The sequence below is a fragment of the Myodes glareolus genome, chromosome 5 (genome assembly GCF_982192425.1).
Source record: "Myodes glareolus chromosome 5, mMyoGla1.1, whole genome shotgun sequence".
Classification (NCBI taxonomy): Eukaryota; Metazoa; Chordata; class Mammalia; order Rodentia; family Cricetidae; genus Myodes; species Myodes glareolus.
In genome coordinates, this window is record NC_142030.1 from 13,601,266 (window position 1) to 13,621,998 (window position 20,733).

General features: G+C 40.3%; 1 protein-coding gene across 1 annotated transcript in view; it reads right to left on the reverse strand.

The window, feature by feature from the left end:
* Window positions 1-20,733, reverse strand: part of Dnah14 (dynein axonemal heavy chain 14) — a 238,716-nt gene that overhangs the window by 182,733 nt on the left and 35,250 nt on the right. Inside the window, exons 12-19 of the mRNA XM_048439562.3 lie at window positions 15,281-15,398; window positions 14,685-14,964; window positions 14,192-14,231; window positions 14,007-14,104; window positions 10,590-10,756; window positions 9,509-9,853; window positions 6,017-6,358; window positions 4,860-5,229 (exon numbers count right to left, since the gene is read on the reverse strand). Coding sequence (XP_048295519.3) covers window positions 4,860-5,229; window positions 6,017-6,358; window positions 9,509-9,853; window positions 10,590-10,756; window positions 14,007-14,104; window positions 14,192-14,231; window positions 14,685-14,964; window positions 15,281-15,398 — 1,760 coding nt within the window. The remainder of the gene's footprint in view (window positions 1-4,859; window positions 5,230-6,016; window positions 6,359-9,508; window positions 9,854-10,589; window positions 10,757-14,006; window positions 14,105-14,191; window positions 14,232-14,684; window positions 14,965-15,280; window positions 15,399-20,733) is intronic.

The window sequence follows — 20,733 nt, forward strand, 5'->3', positions numbered from 1 at the left end:
GTGCCCAATTAAAGAAAACAGAGAAAGCACACATTGGAAACTTAACAGCACACCTGAAAGCTCTGGAAAAAAAAGAAGCAGACTCACCCAGGAGGAGTAGAAGACTGGAGATAATCAAACTGAGGGCTGAAACCAACAAAATAGAAACACAGAAAACAATCCAAAGAATCAATGAAACAAAAAGCTGGTTCTTGGAGAAAATCAACAAGATTGACAAACCCCTAGCCAAACTAATCAAACGGCAGAGAGAGAACACGCAAATCAATAAGATCAGAAATGAAAAGGGGGGCATAACCACAGACTCAGAGGAAATTCAGAGAATCATTAGATCTTACTACAAAAGCCTATATGCTACAAAATTGGAAAATGTACAATAAATGGACTTGTTTTTAGATAAGTACCATTTACCAAAGTTAAATCAAGACCAGGTGAACAATCTAAATAGACCCGTTAGTAGCGAAGAAATAGAAGCTGTTATCAAAAACCTCCTGACCAAAAAAGCCCAGGACCTGATGGTTTCAATGCAGAATTCTACCTGAACTTCCAAGAAGAGCTAATACCTATACTTCTTAATGTATTTCACAATATAGAAACAGGAGAGTCATTGCCAAATTCTTTTTATGAAGCTACAGTTACCCTGATACCAAAACCATACGAAGACACAACCAAGAAAGAGAACTACAGGGCAATCTCACTCATGAACATTGACGCAAAAATCCTCAACAAAATACTGGCAAACAGAATCCAAGAACACATTAGAAAAATTATCCATTATGATCAAGTAGGCTTCATCCCAGAGATGCAGGGCTTGTTCAATATACGCAAATCTATCAATGTAATCCATCATATAAATAAACTGAAAGAAAAAACCCATATGATCATTTCATTAGATGATGAAAAAGCATTTGACAAAATTCAAGACCCCTTTATGATAAAGGTGTTGGAGAGATTGGGGATACAAGGATCATACCTAAATATAATAAAAGCTATTTACAGCAAGCCGACAGCTAACATCAAATTAAATGGAGAGAAACTCAAAGCCATTCCACTAAAATCAGGAACACGACAAGGCTGTCCACTCTCACCATACCTCTTCAATATAGTGCTTGAAGTTCTAGCAATAGCAATAAGACAACATAAGGCGATCAAAGGGATTCAAATTGGAAAGGAAGAAGTTAAACTCTCGTTATTTGCAGATGATATGATAGTGTACATAAGTGACCCCAAAAACTCTACCAAAGAACTCCTACAGCTGATAAACACTTTTAGTAATGTGGCAGGGTACAAGATCAACTCCAAAAAATCAGTTGCCCTCCTATACACAAAGGATAAAGAAGCAGGGAGGGAAATCAGAGAAACTTCACCTTTCACGATAGCCACAAATAGCATAAAATATCTCGGGATAACTCTAACCAAGGAAGTGAAAGACCTATTTGACAAGAACTTTAAGTCTTTGAAGAAAAAAATTGAGGATGATACCCAAAAATGGAAAGACCTCCCTTGCTCTTGGATTGGGAGAATCAACATAGTAAAAATGGCAATTCTACCAAAAGAGATCTATAGATTGAATGCAATCCCCATCAAAATCCTATCAAAATTCTTCACAGACCTTGAGAGAACAATAATCAAGTTTATATGGCAAAACAAAAAACCCAGGATAGCCAAAACAATCTTTGTTTTGTTTTGTTTGTTTTTTGTTTTTTTTTCAAAGTTTATTAAAATATAAAAGTTTCCATTTTCGCCCCTCCTCCCAACACCCTCCCACTCCCCCCACTCCCTCTCCTCTTCCCTCTCCATCCCTAAGAGCAGTCAGGGTTTCCTGCCCTGTGGGTAGTTCAAGTTCCTCCCCACTCCCTCCAGGACCAGGAAGGTGAGTATCTAATCAGACTGGATCCCCAAAAATCCAGAATATGCAGAGGAAACAAGTCCCAGAGTCATTGTCAATGGCTTTTTAGAAAGACTTCGGGCCAGCCACATTCAGAGAATCCAGCCTCCTCCAGAGAATCTGGTTGGATCAAGCGCTTTTTCAGTCCCAGTCAACTTAGCCAAAACAATCTTATACAATAAAGGAACTTCTGGAGGCATTACCATCCCTGACTTCAAACTCTATTACAGAGCTACAGTATTGAAAACAGCTTGGTATTGGCATAAGAACAGAGAAGTCGTCCTATGGAATCGAATAGAAGACCCGGATATTAACCCACAAACCTATGAACATCTGATTTTCGACAAGGGAGCTAAAGGTATACAATGGAAGAAGGAAAGCATCTTTAACAAATGGTGCTGGCATAACTGGATGTCAACCTGTAGAAGAATGAAAGTAGATCCATATCTATCACCATGCACAAAACTCAAGTCCAAATGGATTAAAGACCTCAACATTAATCTGACCACTTTGAACCTAATAGAAGAGAAAGTGGGAAGTAGTCTACAAGACATAGGCACAGGAGACCACTTCCTAGGTAGAACCCTAGTAGCACAGACAATAAGAGAATCAATGAATAAATGTGACCTACTGAGACTGAGAAGCTTCTGTAAAGCAAAGGACACTGTCAGTAAGACAAAAAGGCTGCCTTCGAACTGGGAGAAGATCTTCACCAACCCCTCATCAGACAAAGGTCTGATCTCCAAAATATACAAAGAACTCAAGAAACTAGACACTAAAACTCTAATTAACCCAATTAAAAAATGGGGTACTGAACTGAACAGAGAATTCTCAACAGAAGAACTTCGAATGGCCAAAAGACACTTAAGGTCATGCTCAACCTCCTTAGCGATCAGGGAAATGCAAATCAAAACCACTTTGAGATACCATCTTACACCTGTCAGAATAGCTAAACTCAAAAACACCAATGATAGTCTATGCTGGAGAGGATGTGGAGTGAGGGGAACACTCATCCATTGTTGGTGGGAATGCAAACTTGTGCAGCCACTGTGGAAATCAGTGTGGCGGTTTCTCAGGAAACTGGGAGTCAACCTCCCTCAGGACCCAGCAATTCCACTCTTGGGAGTATACCCAAGAGATGCCCTAACATACTACAAAAGCATTTGTTTAGCTATGTTCACAGCAGCACTATTTGTAATAGCCAGAACCTGGAAACAACCTAGGTGCCCCTCAATAGAAGAATGGTTAAAAAAGGTGTGGAACATATACACATTAGAGTTTTACTCAGCGGTAAAAAACAATGACATCTTGAATTTTGCATGCAAATGGATGGAAATAGAAAACGCTTTACTGAGTGAGGTAACCCAGACCCCAAAAGAGGAATATGGTATGTACTCACTCATAAGTGGATTCTAGCCATAGTTAAAGGTCTTTGAGCCTACAATTCGTGATCCTAGAGAAGCTAAATAAGAAGGTGAACCTGAAGAAAATCATATAGTTATCCTTTTGGATATTGGAAGTAGACAAGATTGCCAGGCAAACTTGGGTGCACGGGGGGTGGGGGGTGAAAGTAAGGGGAAATGGTTAGAGAAAAGGGAGAATGGGAGGATGGGGGATAGCTTGGGGGAATGGGATGGGGAGGGAGGAAGGATGGATATGGGAGCAGGGAAGTATATATCTCAACTAAGGGAGCCATTTTAGGGTTTGCAAGAGACTTGATTCTAGAGGGGTTCCCAGGCCCAAGGAGAGGTCCGCAGATTCCCTGGGCAGCAGAGGAGTGGGTGCTTGAACTGGCCTTGGCCCATAACCATACTGATGACTATTTTGCATATCACCATAGAACCTTCATCTGGCGATGGATGGAGATAGAGACAGAGACACATATTGGAACACAGGACTTAACTCCCCAGGTCCAAATGAGAAGCAGAAGGAGGGAGAACATGAGCAAGAAAGGTGGGATCAGAGGGAAACTTCATCCGACGATGGATGGAGATAGAGACGGAGACCCACATTGGAGCACTGGACTGAGCACTCAAGGTCCAAATGAGGAGCAGAAGGAGGGAGAACATGAACAAGGAAGTCAGGACCACGAGGGGGGGCAATCACCCACTGATACAAGGGAACTGACCTAATGAGAGCTCACCAAGGCCAGCTGGACTGAGACTGAATGAGCATGTGATCACACCGGATTCTCTGAATGTGGCTGACATGGGGGCTGTCTGAGAAGCCATTGATAAATGGCACTAAGACTGCTTTCGTCTACATGTACTGGCTTTTTGGGATCCTAGTCTGTTTGGATGCTCACCTTCCTAGACCTGGAGGGAGGGGGGGAGGAACTTGAATTTCCCACAGGGCAGGAAACCCTGACTGCTCTTAGGACTGTAGAGGGAGGAGGAGAGGGAGTAGGGGCAGTGGGAGGGTATTGGGAGGAGGGGAGGAAGTTTAATTATTTATTATTAATATTAATAATAAAAAAATTAAAAAAAAAGTCTGAAACCTGCAAATCCTGAGAGTCAAAACTGATTCTGAAATATCTGGAGTTCTACCCATGAAACCAGTGTGTGTGTGTGTGTGTGTGTGTGTGTGTGTGTGTGTGTGTGTGTGTGTGTGTGTATGTGTATTTGAGACAGGGTTTCTCTGTATAACAATCCTGGCTGTCCTGGCATCTGCTTTGTAGACCAGACTGGCCTCCAACTCACAGAGATCGAGCTGGCTCTGCCTCCCGAGTGCTAGGATTAAAAGTGTGCACCACCACTGCCTGGGCCTTAAAGGCTACAAGACTATTTGTAACCACCTGTGGTTATCCCACCACTGCCCCAAGGCTCTAAACTGTGTCTTGCTTCAGCACAGGACTTCTACCTAGGTTTCTCTGTCTGTCTCTGCAGGTGTCTGATGGCCAGCTTCTAAGGGAATGCCAAAGGAAGACTGACCATTTTGCCTGTGGTGGGTAGGAAGCTGTGGGGGCATGCGGTACCTTTTTCCAGTACGATGATTATATGCAGCCACTTGGAGATGTTGCTCCTCACTAAGTCCACATCTATGCTTTGAAGAGTGCAGCCCCTCCACTCCCAGAACATGGTGCCCCACTCTTCTTGGGCGTCCCATAAGAGTTTCCTCAGCATCAGATCACACTCAATGTCAGAGATCTCCGTCAGCACAATCTGTGTCATCTCTTCCATGTTGAGGGAGTGCATGTGGGCTTGGACGTCGTCGTAATAGTCCTGGTAGCTTGAGTAGGTCTTCACTTTGTCAGTCAAGCTTTCCACTTCCACTGTGAGAGACTTGATCAGGTCCTTGGCTTTGGGTACTGGAGTACTGCCACACAGCAGGACGGGACTTCTTATCTACAAAGAACAGGAAAAACACTCCAAGAGGCCAGACTGCTCAGAACACAGACATGTCTTACTGGCAACATTTTTAGTAAATAACTTACTTTTTGATATGATAAAATGAATGAAATTGAAATGTTATCATTTGTCCCAAAAGCCTAGCCCAAGTTTAGGAAAGCTTGTTTCATGTCACCCCCTTTTCTGCAGTTGTTGAAGGACTTTGGTGTCCTGGAAATCACATTCGTTCATAGACCAAGAAAAGGCTAGATTCCTGGTAGGGGTTACCGAAAAAGAGATTTTGTGATCTCATGTCCCGTTCGACTTCACAATCCATCAGATTTCTACTTGTGAATCCCAGGGTGTGTTAGCGGCTTTCTGTTGCTGTGATTAAAGTGTGACCAGGGCAGCTTAGGGAAGAGTTCTGGCTAAAGCTCCACTGCAGCAGGGGAGCAATGACAGCAAGCATCAGGCATGGCAGGCTGAGCAGAAAGCTGAGAGCTCACTCCCTCGAGCTCTGACAGGAGGCCGAGAAGGCAAACTGGAAGTACATGACGATTTTTACTCTGAAGGTCCGCTCCCAGTAACATATTTCTTCTGACCATGCCACACCTTCTTAATCTCCCCAATCAGTACCTGCCACCTCTGGACCAAGTGTTCAAAAGGGGGACATTTCTCATTCAAAGCACCACACAGGGCAAATATATCTGGATTAAGTTATTTAGCAATGATTCCTTAGAGAGCAAATATCTAAATGCAGAGTGTTACTAAGATAAGAATTTTAATAATAACAAAAAGCACTTACTTTTTCCTTTAGGTTACTGACATCTACTCGTAAACCAACAATTTGTGTTTCCAAACTGTTCCTGAATTTAGTTAGGGTGGCCTCTTTATTTGTGGCAATTAATTTCATAACTGTTTTTAGATTATTAAACTTCATGAAAAGGATTCTGTAGATGGCCGCCTGCTCTTCAGAAATATCGATCTGGTAATGCCTCACAACAGAATACAGCTTAGAAATTGTGGAAATATCTTTTTCTATTTCAGAAATACTTGAGGTAATTTCTTCCAAAAAATTAAAATGGTCCACAAATTCCTCTACTTGTGCAGGCTGACAAGCCAGTCGGCGCAGCGACGAGCCTAAGGTCTGAAATTAACACCCCAATGACAAGAACGTAATAACTTCACTATTTTAGAAAATTTTGGCTTTATCTTGGAATTCTGACTTCTATAGATGTAATTTCAGAAACCAATCACATACAAACTGCACATAATTCTAAGTGTTTGCTAAATGCTAGAACACGGACACGGTCAAATCCTTCCACAATTAGCAGAAAGTGCTTGAATATATTTCACAGGCAAAATAAATAAGACACGAGAAAGACTCTATGAACAACTTTAAATAAGTGTGATGCAGATGTCAAGAGCAAGGCTGGAGTGTGAGTAGAACACAGCCATTTTGACCATGCACAGTCCAGATTCCCCAGTCTATGGTCCCATTTCATTGAGAGACTGGTTTGTATATTAAGTGTTGTTTCCTCTACTCATCAGACAAGGAACTGCTCCTCAAATTAGTTTAAGATCAGATACTTGGTAAAGTTACAGAATCATGAGTCAACCCACAACAGAGAAGCTTCTTCTCCCAATAGATGGCAATTAGCTCAGAGACCACCAGCAGCTGGTCAAGGTGCAGAGAATAAGAAACCGTGCAATGCCCAGTCCTAAATGGGACATCTGTGCACAATCCTCCCCCTTCAAAGCTCAGGGATTTTCAGAGAAGAGGGGACAGAGTTGGCAGATGACCTTTAGGAAGTAGTGTTTTCTGACACACAGGGAAGCTGCACCTGTGCACATGAGTGTGGCAGCATGCACAGACCTGTAAAAGCTCCAGCTCAGACACAACTCCAGACTGGAGGGGCAGATGGACATGAAGTCCCACCCCCAGCTAGGACGCTATTAGCATTTGATAGCTTCCTAGAGAGAGAGAGGTGGTTTTCTTCAATGGTTTTGTTGGACCCCGAAGTCCAATCACCGAGGAGGAGTCACCCCAAGAAAACACTCTCACACCGCAGTTGATATAAAAGCATGAGGATTTTAATTCTGTTGTGACAGGGTCTTTCAGCATTCGAGAATCCAAAAGACCCCGAATAGCTGCAGGCTACTTTTAAAGTAAAAAGTCACAGAAACAAAGGGGGAGTCTGGCGGTTGTTTTTCCAACTGTTAGGATTGGCTGATTCAAAGGGCTACTAGCAATGATTGATCTGAGCCACGGTCAGAGAGTAGTTGTTAGATCAGGCGGGGTAAGGGGAAAACACCTGTGAGTTATTCTTACCATATTCGAGGAACTGAGTCGATATCCCCTGACCAAGACTGAGGAACTGAGTCAACCTCTAAGGGTTATCTTTCCCCAATTCCAATAACTGAGTTCTGTCTGGAGAACATCCACAAGGACACAGGGAGATGGAAAATCCCCAACATTCCAGTACCTGCATGTGAAGTTGTTAGGTTTCCAGGGGAGGAGGAAGCACTAAGGCTGAGAGGCCTCAGGAATGGCCTCAGAGTGTCCTAGAGTTTTTCAATTTGACCCCTGGTAACTTAGCTACACTGTAGAGCAGGTGCCGGACCCAAGAGTAATTGGCTGGCACAGACTGGATTTGATGGATTTCAGAAAGAGAGAGAAAGAGAGCACATATTTGGGTGGGTAGGATGTTGGGGTGGCTCTGGGAGGAATCGGGGAAGGATGTGAATATGGTCAAAATACATTGCCTGAAATTTTTGAAGAATTTAATAAAATATTCTTTTTAAGTAATGAAAAATTATGTTAAAACAGGAGATGGTAAGGGGGAGCTCTTAGGAAGGAACTCCATATAAAGACATTTTACTGCCCAACTTCTAGACCCATAACAGGCATGTTGCCTTCTTCTGCCCTGCTGCTGAGAAAAGGCATGTGATATGAGCAGGGCTTGGGGGAGCCCAAAGCAGCCAGAATTCTCAGTGACTATGTGGAGTCTAATAGTAGCCCTAGGTTGTCTCTCTGTGTACTACTATCTGGCAGAGAAATTAGTTCTAACTTGTATAAGCCACAGGTTCATATCTTTTGGTGGTGAGGGTAGGGGGTCATGTGTAACTGAATCTAGATTAACATTTGCCCGCAGTATCCTGCCTGTCAACCCAATGCTTTCATACCTCTGGTACTTCTCCCTTAATAATTAGCATTCTTCTTGAAAATTATTCCTGGTCTACCCAGGCTCTGTTAGATGGTTCTGATGAGATTTTATGCTATATTAGACTCCATATGTGCAGGAATGGTGCTGTCTTTTCACCGTTATATTGCAGAGGCATAGTCAAAGGTAGCGTTAGCTTTAGGTTTAGGAAGTATTGGTGGTCTGTCTGGCTAATTAAAAGAAAAATGAAGTTGTTATATAACTTCCAGTCTTTAAGTAGGTCTAGGGTATTACTGAGAATGTTGATACAGACAATGGCTAGTATACTAGGATCCATATTTGTACTATAAACTTAAATTTAGCGTGCTTCTAGATATTTACATACTCATAGTTTTTTTTTTATAGAAGCTTCAAATGACAGTGGTCTTAGAAAATTTGTTCCATAAGGGAACTGCCCCCAAAGATAGCCTGAATGCACACTGAAATTGCATTAGCGTTCCAAGATTTACTGCAGATACTCCATAGAATGGTGGATCTTCTGTTCTAACTGAGAGAATGATGAACAAGCAACCATCTAACACAATGTCAGAGAGTGGTGCATGTTAAAAAGACGGACGTGGAGATGGAGGGGGACGTGGGATATACTTTCAATGGCACAGAACATTCTCAAGGAAGTGTCGGGTAAGCACTTGCTATGCGGTGGGAAGACTCAAGTTTGGATCTCTATAAACTATGTAAAACCAGACAAAGTAGCATGTGTATCTCTAATCCCAGGGTTCCTAGGGTCAGATCAACTGAAGACAGGAGAATTCCCAGAAGCCCAAGAGCCTGCTTTATGCCATACAAACAAGAGACACAATCTCAAACACCGAGGAAGAGAAGCTAGCACCCGAAGTTGTCCTCTGCCCTCCACACACACACCACAGCACGCGTGCCAATCACATTCACACACGTGAATGCACATATACAAAGACAAAGATTAAAACAAAAGCAAATGTAATCACACTACTTTCAGGTTTTTCAAGGATAATACTTCTGTGTATTTTTGAGTGTGTGTTTTACAGTTATGATATAATCCAAAATCTTTGATCTAATCCGAAATCTTATGAAAAAGGAAAGGTTTAAAGACTTACTTCCAATAGATTTGTGTTTTTTTGCTCAATTGTACAACGTAACAGGTCGTAGCTCATTTCTATGATGTTATCAACATATGGTAAGCATGCTAATTGATAATCCAAACTTTTCACGCAAAAAATTCCAAGGCGCATCTCAATAGCCATAGTCACAATCTCTTTTAGGTAGCCTCTGAATTTATGTATTATACTTTTAAACTCTGATGATGTTAAGATCCCCATAGATGGCAGTTTCAGACTCATGATTTTGGCCTTTTCTACCATGTAACAATACTTTAGAAAACTGCAGCTGTAATTGCTAACCAGGCCCATTGAATCACCAATAATTGTCAGCAGACTCACAATCTGTGAATGAAAATGATACAGTAGTCAGCACTCACAGCCTGGGAATGAAAACGTTACTCAAACTTTTATCATAGGAATGGAAATGTCTAGTTTGGCAAGCTGGTTGTTTCTGTCAGATAATGGTCGTTGTGCAATTCATTCTGTTTAGAGCTGGGAATAAATACTGAAATATGTTGAAAACAAGACCAAGCAGTATTGATAATTAACACTTGACTTTTATGCAAAGCTACTCATATATTTAACTTTGTAATCAAGGAGTCAACTGAGCTATATATTACAGAGACATCTATTTAATTATATGTCACCTGAGTTTTAAGTGTTTGCTCTTAATATAGCCACAGACAAAGTCAGTCCTGTGTATTTATGACTTCATCTAGTTCTTAAGACAGTTTTTTTTGACAGGACAAAATCCATACACAAGCAGAGATAGCTATAATCTACTGTTAGTTTGGACAAAAATATATAGTTATGTGGTAAGGGAAGGACTGGGGAATGGTAAGCCAACATATGGCAAGCCAATGTTATAAAATAACCATAGGGAAGAAAACTCATTTCCACAGTGGAAGTTTGGAAACCTGTGATAAGTAGAGATCAGAGGCCATGGGAAGGCAAGTGTAGAGTCACTGGGATGAGTCTCCCATTGCCATGAATTAGCATGCTCTGATGTTTTCCATACATCAGGTTCATATAATAATTTCATTGGGGTATTGCCAAGACATACAATCTCAAAACTTACTTTGTCTTGATAGTCAACATCAGTTTCAAAAAGGATATAGAAATCTGGCCATCGAGTCTGCTTCTTATATTTGATTATACTTTCTGACTCATTAGATAAATCCGGAATTGAAACCAATTCAATAAAGGTAGACAGGCGAGGGTCTTGGTGAAGAGGAACGATTGTGGCTGGAACAGAGCACTGAAAAGTTAACATTTCCAGAAATCTCTCGGAAGCAACACTTTCAAAATAGTCACAACATTTAGTCTTGTTAAAAACTGACGAAGTGACTTAATAAGCAGACATTATTCTGTATTGATGGAGGGATTCACAGACAAGTGCAAAGGTTTGCAGGGAACATTAAAAACAGAAGAAACTGTCATAGATAGCGAGTTGTGGTGGGAGCAGCCATCCTGAAAACAGAACCTGAGAATTTTATCTTCTGTAGAGAAAGTGTTACACCATTTTAAGTACACAAACATGACGACAAACACAAGGGTGCTATTGAGAAGGGGTTGACAATTTAGATGTCTGTGGACCCTTCCCTTTCCCTCAATTGAAAAAAAAAACTTCAATCTATATTTTACAGCTTATGCAAATTAATTCAAGATGGCATAGAGTACAAATGGATGAACTTCTAGGAGCAAACAGTGTGACCCTGAATTAAGGAAGTTCTAGATAGAAAACCAAAAGCATAAGGCATGGTAGAAATAAATTGATGTGTAGGGAGTTTATAAAGTCAGGTAGCTTAACTCTATTAAAGAAAATGAGGGCCTGGCAGTTGTGGCGCATGCCTTTAATCTCAGCACTACTCGGAAGGCAGAGTCAGGCAGATCTCTATGAGTTCGAGGCCAGTCTGGTCTACAAGAGCTAGATCCAGGAAGGCTCCAAGCTATGGAGGAACCCTGTATCGAAAAAAAAAAAAGAAAAAAAGAAAAAAAAAGAAAATGAGATGTTAAGGTAAAGGGAGGGTGCTTTCAAATCTTACAGCTGCTAATAGATTTGACCTAGCACACTTAGAGACCCCTCTCACACAGCAGCGAGTAAACATTTGACGAAACGTAGAGATGGATTACTGGGGTAAAGAAGTACGAGCCATCCACCAAGTTCTAGTGAAACAGAAATCACCAAAATGTGGTGTTACTATCTCCCTCTTGAAGATAAAGGAACTTCTTAAAGGCTGACAATGCAACATTGGCCAAGGTTAGGAAAACCAAGAAAGCTTCATGCACCACATAAATAAATGTAAATAAGAATAAATATTCATAAAGTAATCTTTCTATACTGAAAATACAATAATCTAAGAGTTCAAATACAACTAAACATATACCACAGATATGTAAACAGAGGAGGGGCAACCATTCCTTATATAAGAATCCTGAGTGATAAAAGTGTGAAGAACTAGAGGAAGAGAAACCCCTTTTGGGGAGTGCTGGTTGACTGGTGTAGGATTTTCCACCAATGAATGCTACAATCAACGGGCACGTTTATCAGCAGAAACATATTTGTATTATCTTATGACTTTCCCAAGGGTCACCTTAGCCAAGTACTTGTGATTAGCATTACTAGTAACACGATGTGCAACTGCATGTTGGACATGTCTCATGACCTGAGACAGTAAAAGGGTAGCAAACTCTCACAACATCCCTGCCCCAAATGCAACACCTCAAAACTTATCATGCGACAGCAGTAGACAAACCAAACTGATATATACTAATGGGAAAACTAACTAGTACATTTAAAAAACATCCTTAAGATCACAAAAGACAAGAAAGGGAGCTATCACAGACTGGAAGACTCGAGACAAACACAAAGCACAGCCGTGGACTCCAGGTTCTGGAACAGAACGCTGACATCAGCAAAGCAGCTGAACGCTGCCATTTCATTAGCACTGCTGGAGAGTGGCTTGTGCAGTTTTGACGATCACAGCATGGACAGAGAGAGCATGGGTAGAGCATGCAGGAATGCTCTACTATGTTCATGATTTTCATAGAAGCCTCAAATTATTTTATAATGAAAAATTAAAAAAAATAAAATGACAAAAACATTTTATATTGAGGGAAAAAAACATGGAAGTGGTCAGATGTTTTAACCCAAGAAAAAGAAACGAAAAATTAAAGAAAGAAGGGAAGAAAGAAAGAAAGAAAGAAAGAACGAGAGAAAACCTAAGTGACAAAAGGAATCTATCTACAGAAAGACTGAGAGAGGACCTACTTCTTCATAATTAATCTCCCTCCCTTAAATTTAAGAATCATTAATACATGCCTCTAATTTCCATAGAGAAGTAGTTAATTCCGGGTGATAAATTCCTGGGCAGAAACAAGTGTGCAGTGCTAAAAGCTAGAAGGCAGTGGGGCAGCTCTATAGGCACATGAACTTAGTAAACTATAGCAAATGACAAAATAGTTGCCAAGGGTCCTAATAGTTCAATTTTTTTTCCTAAAACTTATTGTAAGAAATGAAGAAACTCTGACCAAGGAAGTCACTGCTGTGTAATCTCAGATTACATAAATACAGCTGAAAATAATCATTTAAAATTTATTCAAGGTAGAAACAAGATCTTTGCATGTTATGAAATAAAATTCAAATAACTCAAGCCTTAGGTTGCTCGCCCAATTCCTATCTTTCATGCATTCTCTTTACAGGCATGCTGGCTAATCTTGGTTGTCAGTTTGACTACATCTATAGTCTGTAATCTACTAAAAGTCAAGCAGCTAGACACACCTGTGGGGGATTTGCTTGAATGGATTATTTGAGATGGGAAGACTCTCCCTAAATCTAGGCCAAACCTCCTAGTGGCAGCCCACATAAAAGGACATGGAAGAAGGAAGCTTTTGCTTTACGCCTGCTTGCCCTCACTCTCATGGCAGGTTCATCTAGCCTGGTCCCAAGGCATTTCTTCACTGGTATTAGAACGTCTTCTTTGGGATCCCAGCATAGACTGAAGACTAGCAGCTCTCTAGGATTTCCCTGGGACTCCAACCACCAACTGGGCCGACTGTGACTTCCAGTCTCATGGACTGAACAACTACCACTGGGAGGCAGCCACTGTTAGATTACTCAGACTAAAGCATGTAAGCCAGTCTAACAAATCCATACACACACGTGTCTGTGTAGGTATATACAAAGATATGTATATGTACATGTATGTATACACATACAAACTCATTCATCAGTTCTGTTCCTTTAGAGAATTTTGACCGAAACCGTGATATGTACATGCACACACACACGCGCACGCACACACACACACACACACACACACACACACACACACACCTTCAAATAATTCAAAATTAACATTACTTGATCCTAAACACTGGAATACATGGTCTCTTATTTATAATGCCTTATATATCACTGACTAAGAATATTGAATAATAATCAATTTTAAAAGCATTGCTAAAGATGGCACTACTAAGCCTTTCAAATACTTACTTATATATTTTTCAATAGTTGCTATCACATTTTGGAATTGTGTTGAGAAGTCCAGTCTGTTGGGATGTATAAAGAGGCTTGTTGGGAATTCAGAAAATCTGAGAGAAAACAATAAATAAATGTATATTCAATTGAATACAGTACCCAACAAAACACAGCTACTTGTAAAAATGTCTCATGCTTACTTCTTATAGAGGTGCTCAGACGCAAACAGGAGCCCTGCGTCTATTAGAGAAAGAGAAAGTGAGAGTCAATTATAGAGACCTGCTGAAAGGGGTATTTCATCAGCGGCCCCCAGACTCTGATACCAAGAAAGGAGCTCTCATACAGGGTCCCAGAGTGTGTTCTTTTCCTTTTCTGTGGATTCAGGAGATAAATCAGGGCCTCATATTTGCTAGGTAAACACTCTACCACTGAGTGGCACTCCTGCTCAAGAGTCGGCCTTCTTGGAAGCCATTCCTGATAGAAAGAGCCCAGAAGCCCTGGTCGAGAAATCCTATATGTTTCAAGGTGAAAAGGAGATTATCACTCACATGTGCCACAGGCTGAGATTCATGTTCTATCACTGTTCACCTCAGCATGTGTGAACATCACAGTATACAAACTGATAAGGCGCAAACTTATTTTTCTTATTTCAGTTATTATTTCCAGCTGCCTGTATGCTTCTTTCGGTCTTACCTGAAAGGATCCGCTGGAGGAGGGAGCCGGACGTGCTTGGCCGATTGTATTTGAAGAGCAGGTCTTCACTGGCAGTTCTCACAAGACGTCGTCTGTTTTTGGAGAGTTCATCGTCATCACATGCCAAAGACTCGTCAAGGTTCTGCTTAGACTTCTGAGCCTTCTCTCCAGGGTCCTCTTTTGACTCATCCGAAGGGAGAACTCTCAAATATAGGTTTACTTCAAATATTGGTGCATATGTTCTTCTCAAGTCCATCTCCACTTTCCTTCTGTTTAAAATCTAATTTAGCAAATATGTCCACAAGACAAGAACAAAATATAGTAGGGCATTTACATTGCGATAAAAGAGTTTACGTAGTATTATAAATTATAACTTATTCACATGTCAGAAGGCAAATAAGTAAAATATGAATTAACAACAGTGGAAAATTTGGGATAAGCAGTATTCCTGCTTATTACAATGAGAGGAGAAGGCACATGTGTGTGCATGTGTGTGTGTGTGTGTGTGTAACAAACAATTATTGAGTTTTTAATTCAGAAACTTGCTATTCATCTTATATCAAAATTTGTGTTAATGTTTCTAAGGTGCATCTTACCACATCAACATCAGTGTCTGGCTTGGGTTCTGAGTTTTGAACAGGAGGAAGAGGAGGTAAGCTTGGATTAATAAATTCTCCATCATCTGATATCTTTCTAGAAAAGATCTTCTTTGCTCTAGATTAAGAAATTGGAGAACATTTTATTTTTGAAATCACATATTTTAATGTTTAATATATGAGACTATGTAAAGAATTACTATAACTCAGCAATCAAGAGAGGAAGAAAGAGAAAGAAAGAAAGAAAGAAAGGAAGGAAGGAAGGAAGAAAGAAAGGGTGACTCAGTCAGTAAAGCTTTTGCCTCACAAGTGTGAGGACCTGAGTTTGAGTTGTCAGAACCCACATAAGAAGCCAGGCATGGCTGCAACACATCTATATGCTCAGTGGTGTCGAGACAGGAGGGAGAAACAGACAGAGCCCCCTGGACACTTGCAGGCTAACTAGCCAGGTCTATGTGTTAAGATTCCAGGTCAGTAAAAGATCCTGTCTCACACAAAAAGGTGGAAGGCGCCTCAGGAAAAACATCCAAGGTTGTTCTCCGATCTCTAAATGTAGGTGCCATACACTGTAAAGATGTTCCCCAAATATTAACTATGGAATTATATGACCCAGAAATTCTAAGTATACATGTCAAAGAACTGAAATGAGGAGCTCAAGCAGATGTTCCAAACCAGTGTGCACAGCTGCAGGCCATCCATAGTCCACAGTGGAGAGAGCTAACATGTGAGTGGGGAGCAGGGTCCTGCCAATAGACAACAGAACGCCATTTAGCCTCAAACACACTTCAACATGGACGAGCCTTAAAGATATTACTATAAGTGGAATATGTCAGATAAAACAGCAATATTTATGACTCCAGATATGCAAGGTACTTAGAATGAGCAGATTCTTAGAAGACGTTGCCATGGCTAGAAAGGGGCGGGTAATATGGAATTTTGTAGGAGCTGCTGGAAGCAGATGGTGGTGGCCGTCCAACACTGTGCAGTGTGTGACGACACCGCGCAGCACACTTCAGATGACATCTTTCATGCTGTATAGATATCAGCCTCGTGAAAATGATGTCTCACTTTAGCAGCAAGAGGAGGAGAATGGAAAACATCACAGTATTAAGTCTGAAATAGGGAGGATAGAAAAATAGAGTATACTTTAGGGAATGTCCATCAGCAAGGGACTGTGGGCTGAACCCAGAGCCTCATTCATCCTCACAAGTACTCTATGATGTCCCTAGAGAAAATGACTTGAAACATTGTATTCAGAAAGATGGAGAACTCATAAACAAACGGAAAAAGGCAATTCCAGTACATGGAGGCTGATGGCATCGGATGGGAATAAGAGATGAGTACACCTAGAACTATCTGGTCCTGCCTAAAGAGACAAATTTGAAAAACAGGAATCTGGACAAAGGGGAAAGATCAAAACTATTGACAAAAGGAACAGTGACTATAAATATAACTTAAGGTATGGTATCAAGGACACAAACCATCTTGATTTCCTTCTCAAGAGACTGAAACTCCCTGACTGATTTAAAAGTCAAAATCAAATTATGTTTCTCAAATCCCTCATAAAAAACTAACAGAGGTGCCATTTCCAAAACAGATGCAAGCTCCACATGGTCCAACAGCTGCAGGACCTGCAGGAGATCAGAAGTTGCCCACACTGTGTTTGTGAGCGTGAATGGAGGCCAAGAGGAACCGCGATCTCCCAGAGACTGGCACAAGCCCTCACACTCACAGTTCCTGCTATATGGATAAAACAAGGAAGTAGAAAGAGAGGGAATTCAGGAAGGACGACAAGATCTCACATAGCTGCAGCTGATACTTTCACTGGAGAACAACCTCAGCCCAGAGAAACATCACAGGGACAGATCTGTATTGTATAGGCCAGAAATCAATAGGAGGGCACAAAATTAAGTGAAAATGAAAACAGCACAGACACACACACACACACACCAAAACCGGAGATATTACTACTGTGAGGGCCAGCCTTCAACAGTTTGAGGGTTGGGGTGAAAGCACTGAGTCAGTGAACTAATCACTCAATTTGACTGTTCTACCTGAGGGAGTAAAACTTAACTCTCTTGGGCCAGTGAAAAACAGAAAACACACACAGCTTTAGGGTTTCTCTACCATCTCCTCTCTTCTTTATTTCTTTTCTTACCTCTATTCAGATGTATCCCTTCTATCACTCTAGGTGCCTTCCTTCTAACTTTATTTTTTCCTCATAACTTATATACCCCAGCAATATCTTTCAAACAAAATAAAAAGTACAGTGTAGTTACAGTCTATTTTTTTAAGTTAATGATTACAACGAATACAAGCAAAAAAACAATATGCTTTCCATATCCCTTACATGATTAAACATCTTACATAATATAGGTGAAAAACAAATTATCTCCAAGAACCCACATAGATTCATGTCCAAGAACTTGTTATAGATTAGGAGAGTGTTGTGTAAGTAAGGTATTTTCTCAGCCAGTTCTTTTACTAGCAGGCTGCATTTTGCAGTTCAAAGAAAGGAGCAATCACTTTATTATTTATCTTAAAAAGTAATCTTATAAAAATCTCGAGAATCTCAAATTTAAACTTTTATATATGAAAATCAGTCATCTCTACTTTAAATCCTCAGGTGCATACCCTGAGGCTTATGAATAGTTTTTATGTGAGGAAGCTGAGGGCAGAAATGGGTACAAGGAATTAATCATCACCTTTGATTACCAATCCATCCTAGCTAGAAAGGCGTGTCAGCTGACAATAACCAGGCTGTCTTTGTTCTTGTTTCTTGACCTCAACAAGTCCCTCATTCAACTATGTGTCTTTCGAAATTTTAAATTGTTCCCCAAGATTTTCTGCCTCAAAACCATTGACAAAAACATCTTAACCTAACCATAAGCAATTATTTAAAGGTTTGTTTCAGTTATGATGTACACCGAAGCTCATGAATGTATCTCTCCCAATACAAGGATTCAAAGAATTTGAGCTAACCTAGTTTCCTTGTTTTCCTTAATCATTAACCTAAGCCACAGTCTATATGGCTCCTCAAGAGAAAGTCATAAATTCTAATTCTTGTCTATGTTTAGCCACAGGGCTTGGTACCTTTTCTCAGTAAGGCATTCTCATCTTGTTTCCTCTGCTTCTGGCTGGTGACTGCTTCTCTGCCTTTCCTCTTTCCAGAATTCTCCTAGTCTGGTTGCCCCAACTGTACTTCCTGCCTGGGTACTTCCAATCAGCATTTTATTAAATTAATACAAGTGACAAATCTTTACATTGTACAAGAGCATTATTCCACAGCAGGTTAAGTTAGGTTACATAGTGTGTTTAAAGTAAACCTTGTGGTATATAGTGAGATCTTTCCTCAAAATGAAAAAAAAAAAGGAGTATGCAGAATGTCATGGAATCTGCAGCTGTAACAGCAAATGGGGCCCTGAGCAGTAAATCTTCTTTCCTAGGTCAGGACAGCTCATCTCTTTTAATTGTAGAAATGCAAAACGTCTGACTGAATCCCATGCATAGATATGGGGTAAATAAAATATTTCAAGAGTCTCACATTTCACTAGACTCTGTATTAAATAAAAATATACTCTGTTGAGGAAATTTATAACTTTAAGTGCCTACGTTCAAAACAACCAGAAAGCACAACCAAATGAATTGCTTAATGATTCAACTAGAAACCTTGGAAAGACAAGAACAAACGAAACCCACTAGATAGCAATAAATAATAAGTATCAGAGCCAAACTTAATAGAAATAAAGAGAAAAACAACCACAAATCTAAGTGCTGATTCTTTGAGATGATAAACAAGATTGATAGACTCTTGGCCCAGCTAACCAAAGAGAGGATAGCCCAAATGAGCAGAATCAGAAATAAACAGGGAGACATAACAACAGATACCAATGGAATTCAAAATATTGTAAGAAAACACGGTGTTGCTTTTTTGTTTGTTTTTGAGACAGGGTTTCTCTGTGTAGCTTTGGCTATTCTGGAACTCACTCTATAGAGCAGGGTAGCCTCAAATTCGGAGATTTCTGTTTTCACTTCTCAAGTGCTAAGATTAACGGTGTGCACCACCACCATTCAAGTAAGAAAATACTGTGAAAACCTATGCTCCATTAAATTATAAAAAAATAAAAGAAATGGACAGATTTCTAGGTTTAGCCAAACAACAAAATTAGACGAAGAAATGACAACCCAAAGAGAACCATAGCAAATAAAGACATTGAGATGGAAAGGGGCAAACCAATTTTTTGCTGTGTTTTTGCAGTAGACAATATATAATTTTCTTACTATGTAAACTAAGTAACAATTAGCTAACTCATCTAATGGACAATACAGTCAACACTAGCTAGTCTGCACTGTTCTGCCACTAGCCCACCATTTTCAGCTGCATGTAAAGGGTGGGATGGAGCTGTGTACCAATCATTATTAAGATTTAACAGCCGAAGTAGCCATGTTTTTAAGGTGTGAAACCCATTTCACACACAGTGAAGGTAGTCTGTCATGGAGCTTGAATTGAGGCCATATGTGAATCCTCGTTGGCCAAGGGTACCTACTATAAAGAATGATCTACATGTACATGGATTGGTCCTTCAGCTGAGGCCTTGCAAGACTAAGCTATCTGTGCCATGGTTTGTGGGTGCAGAAGCTAGGTCAATGGCTAACAGCTGTGTTAGCCATAGCTTAAAGTGAATTAGGATAGTGATGAAGTCCCTCATGGTCCTAAGGCGTATGTTTAAAGCTAGCCTCTTGGTTGGCCTGTGTCTAGCACCTATGTCCTTGATGATTATTTCTTTAAATCTAGTCTAGATTTTTAAAAAATAAATTCCTAAAGCAAAACAAACAAACAAAACCAAATAATTTGATATGGAACAGAAAGAAATATTAGTTTAGAAAACATCTTTGCTTTTCTTCATATCTATCATATCTATCATACTTTTCATTGAACATATCTATCGTGCCTTTCATTGAATATATGTATGTCTGTATATGTCTACATAATTAATGTTTAAGTTTTCCACAATGAACAATGAGTTTTTCCTCCACTGACATTTGAAGTTTCCAGGAAGACGATGGGGCCCCATAACAACAACTCCACTCGGTTGATATGACATCATGATACTGATAGTGCTACTACAAGACCTGTTTCGGGTATCAGCTGCACAGACAGTTCCAACGTGGTTAGCTGAAATGATGAACAACTTGTACAACATTCTGGCCAGACCTCCACAAAATACTCAGAGACTATTTGCAATTTTAAAAAACATTGATCTTGAAATTTAACCACCATTTTACTTTCACAGGATCCCTCAGAAAGAACGTCGCCCCCATGACAGCTGAAAGTAATTCTAGAGGACGACGTTCCCTTCTCCCAGTAAAGTTTGTCCTCGGATTTAGGGACATCATTTAGGGGTTGATTATAATTAGTATACAGTTGAGGGTTGGGGGAGGAATTTTATAAG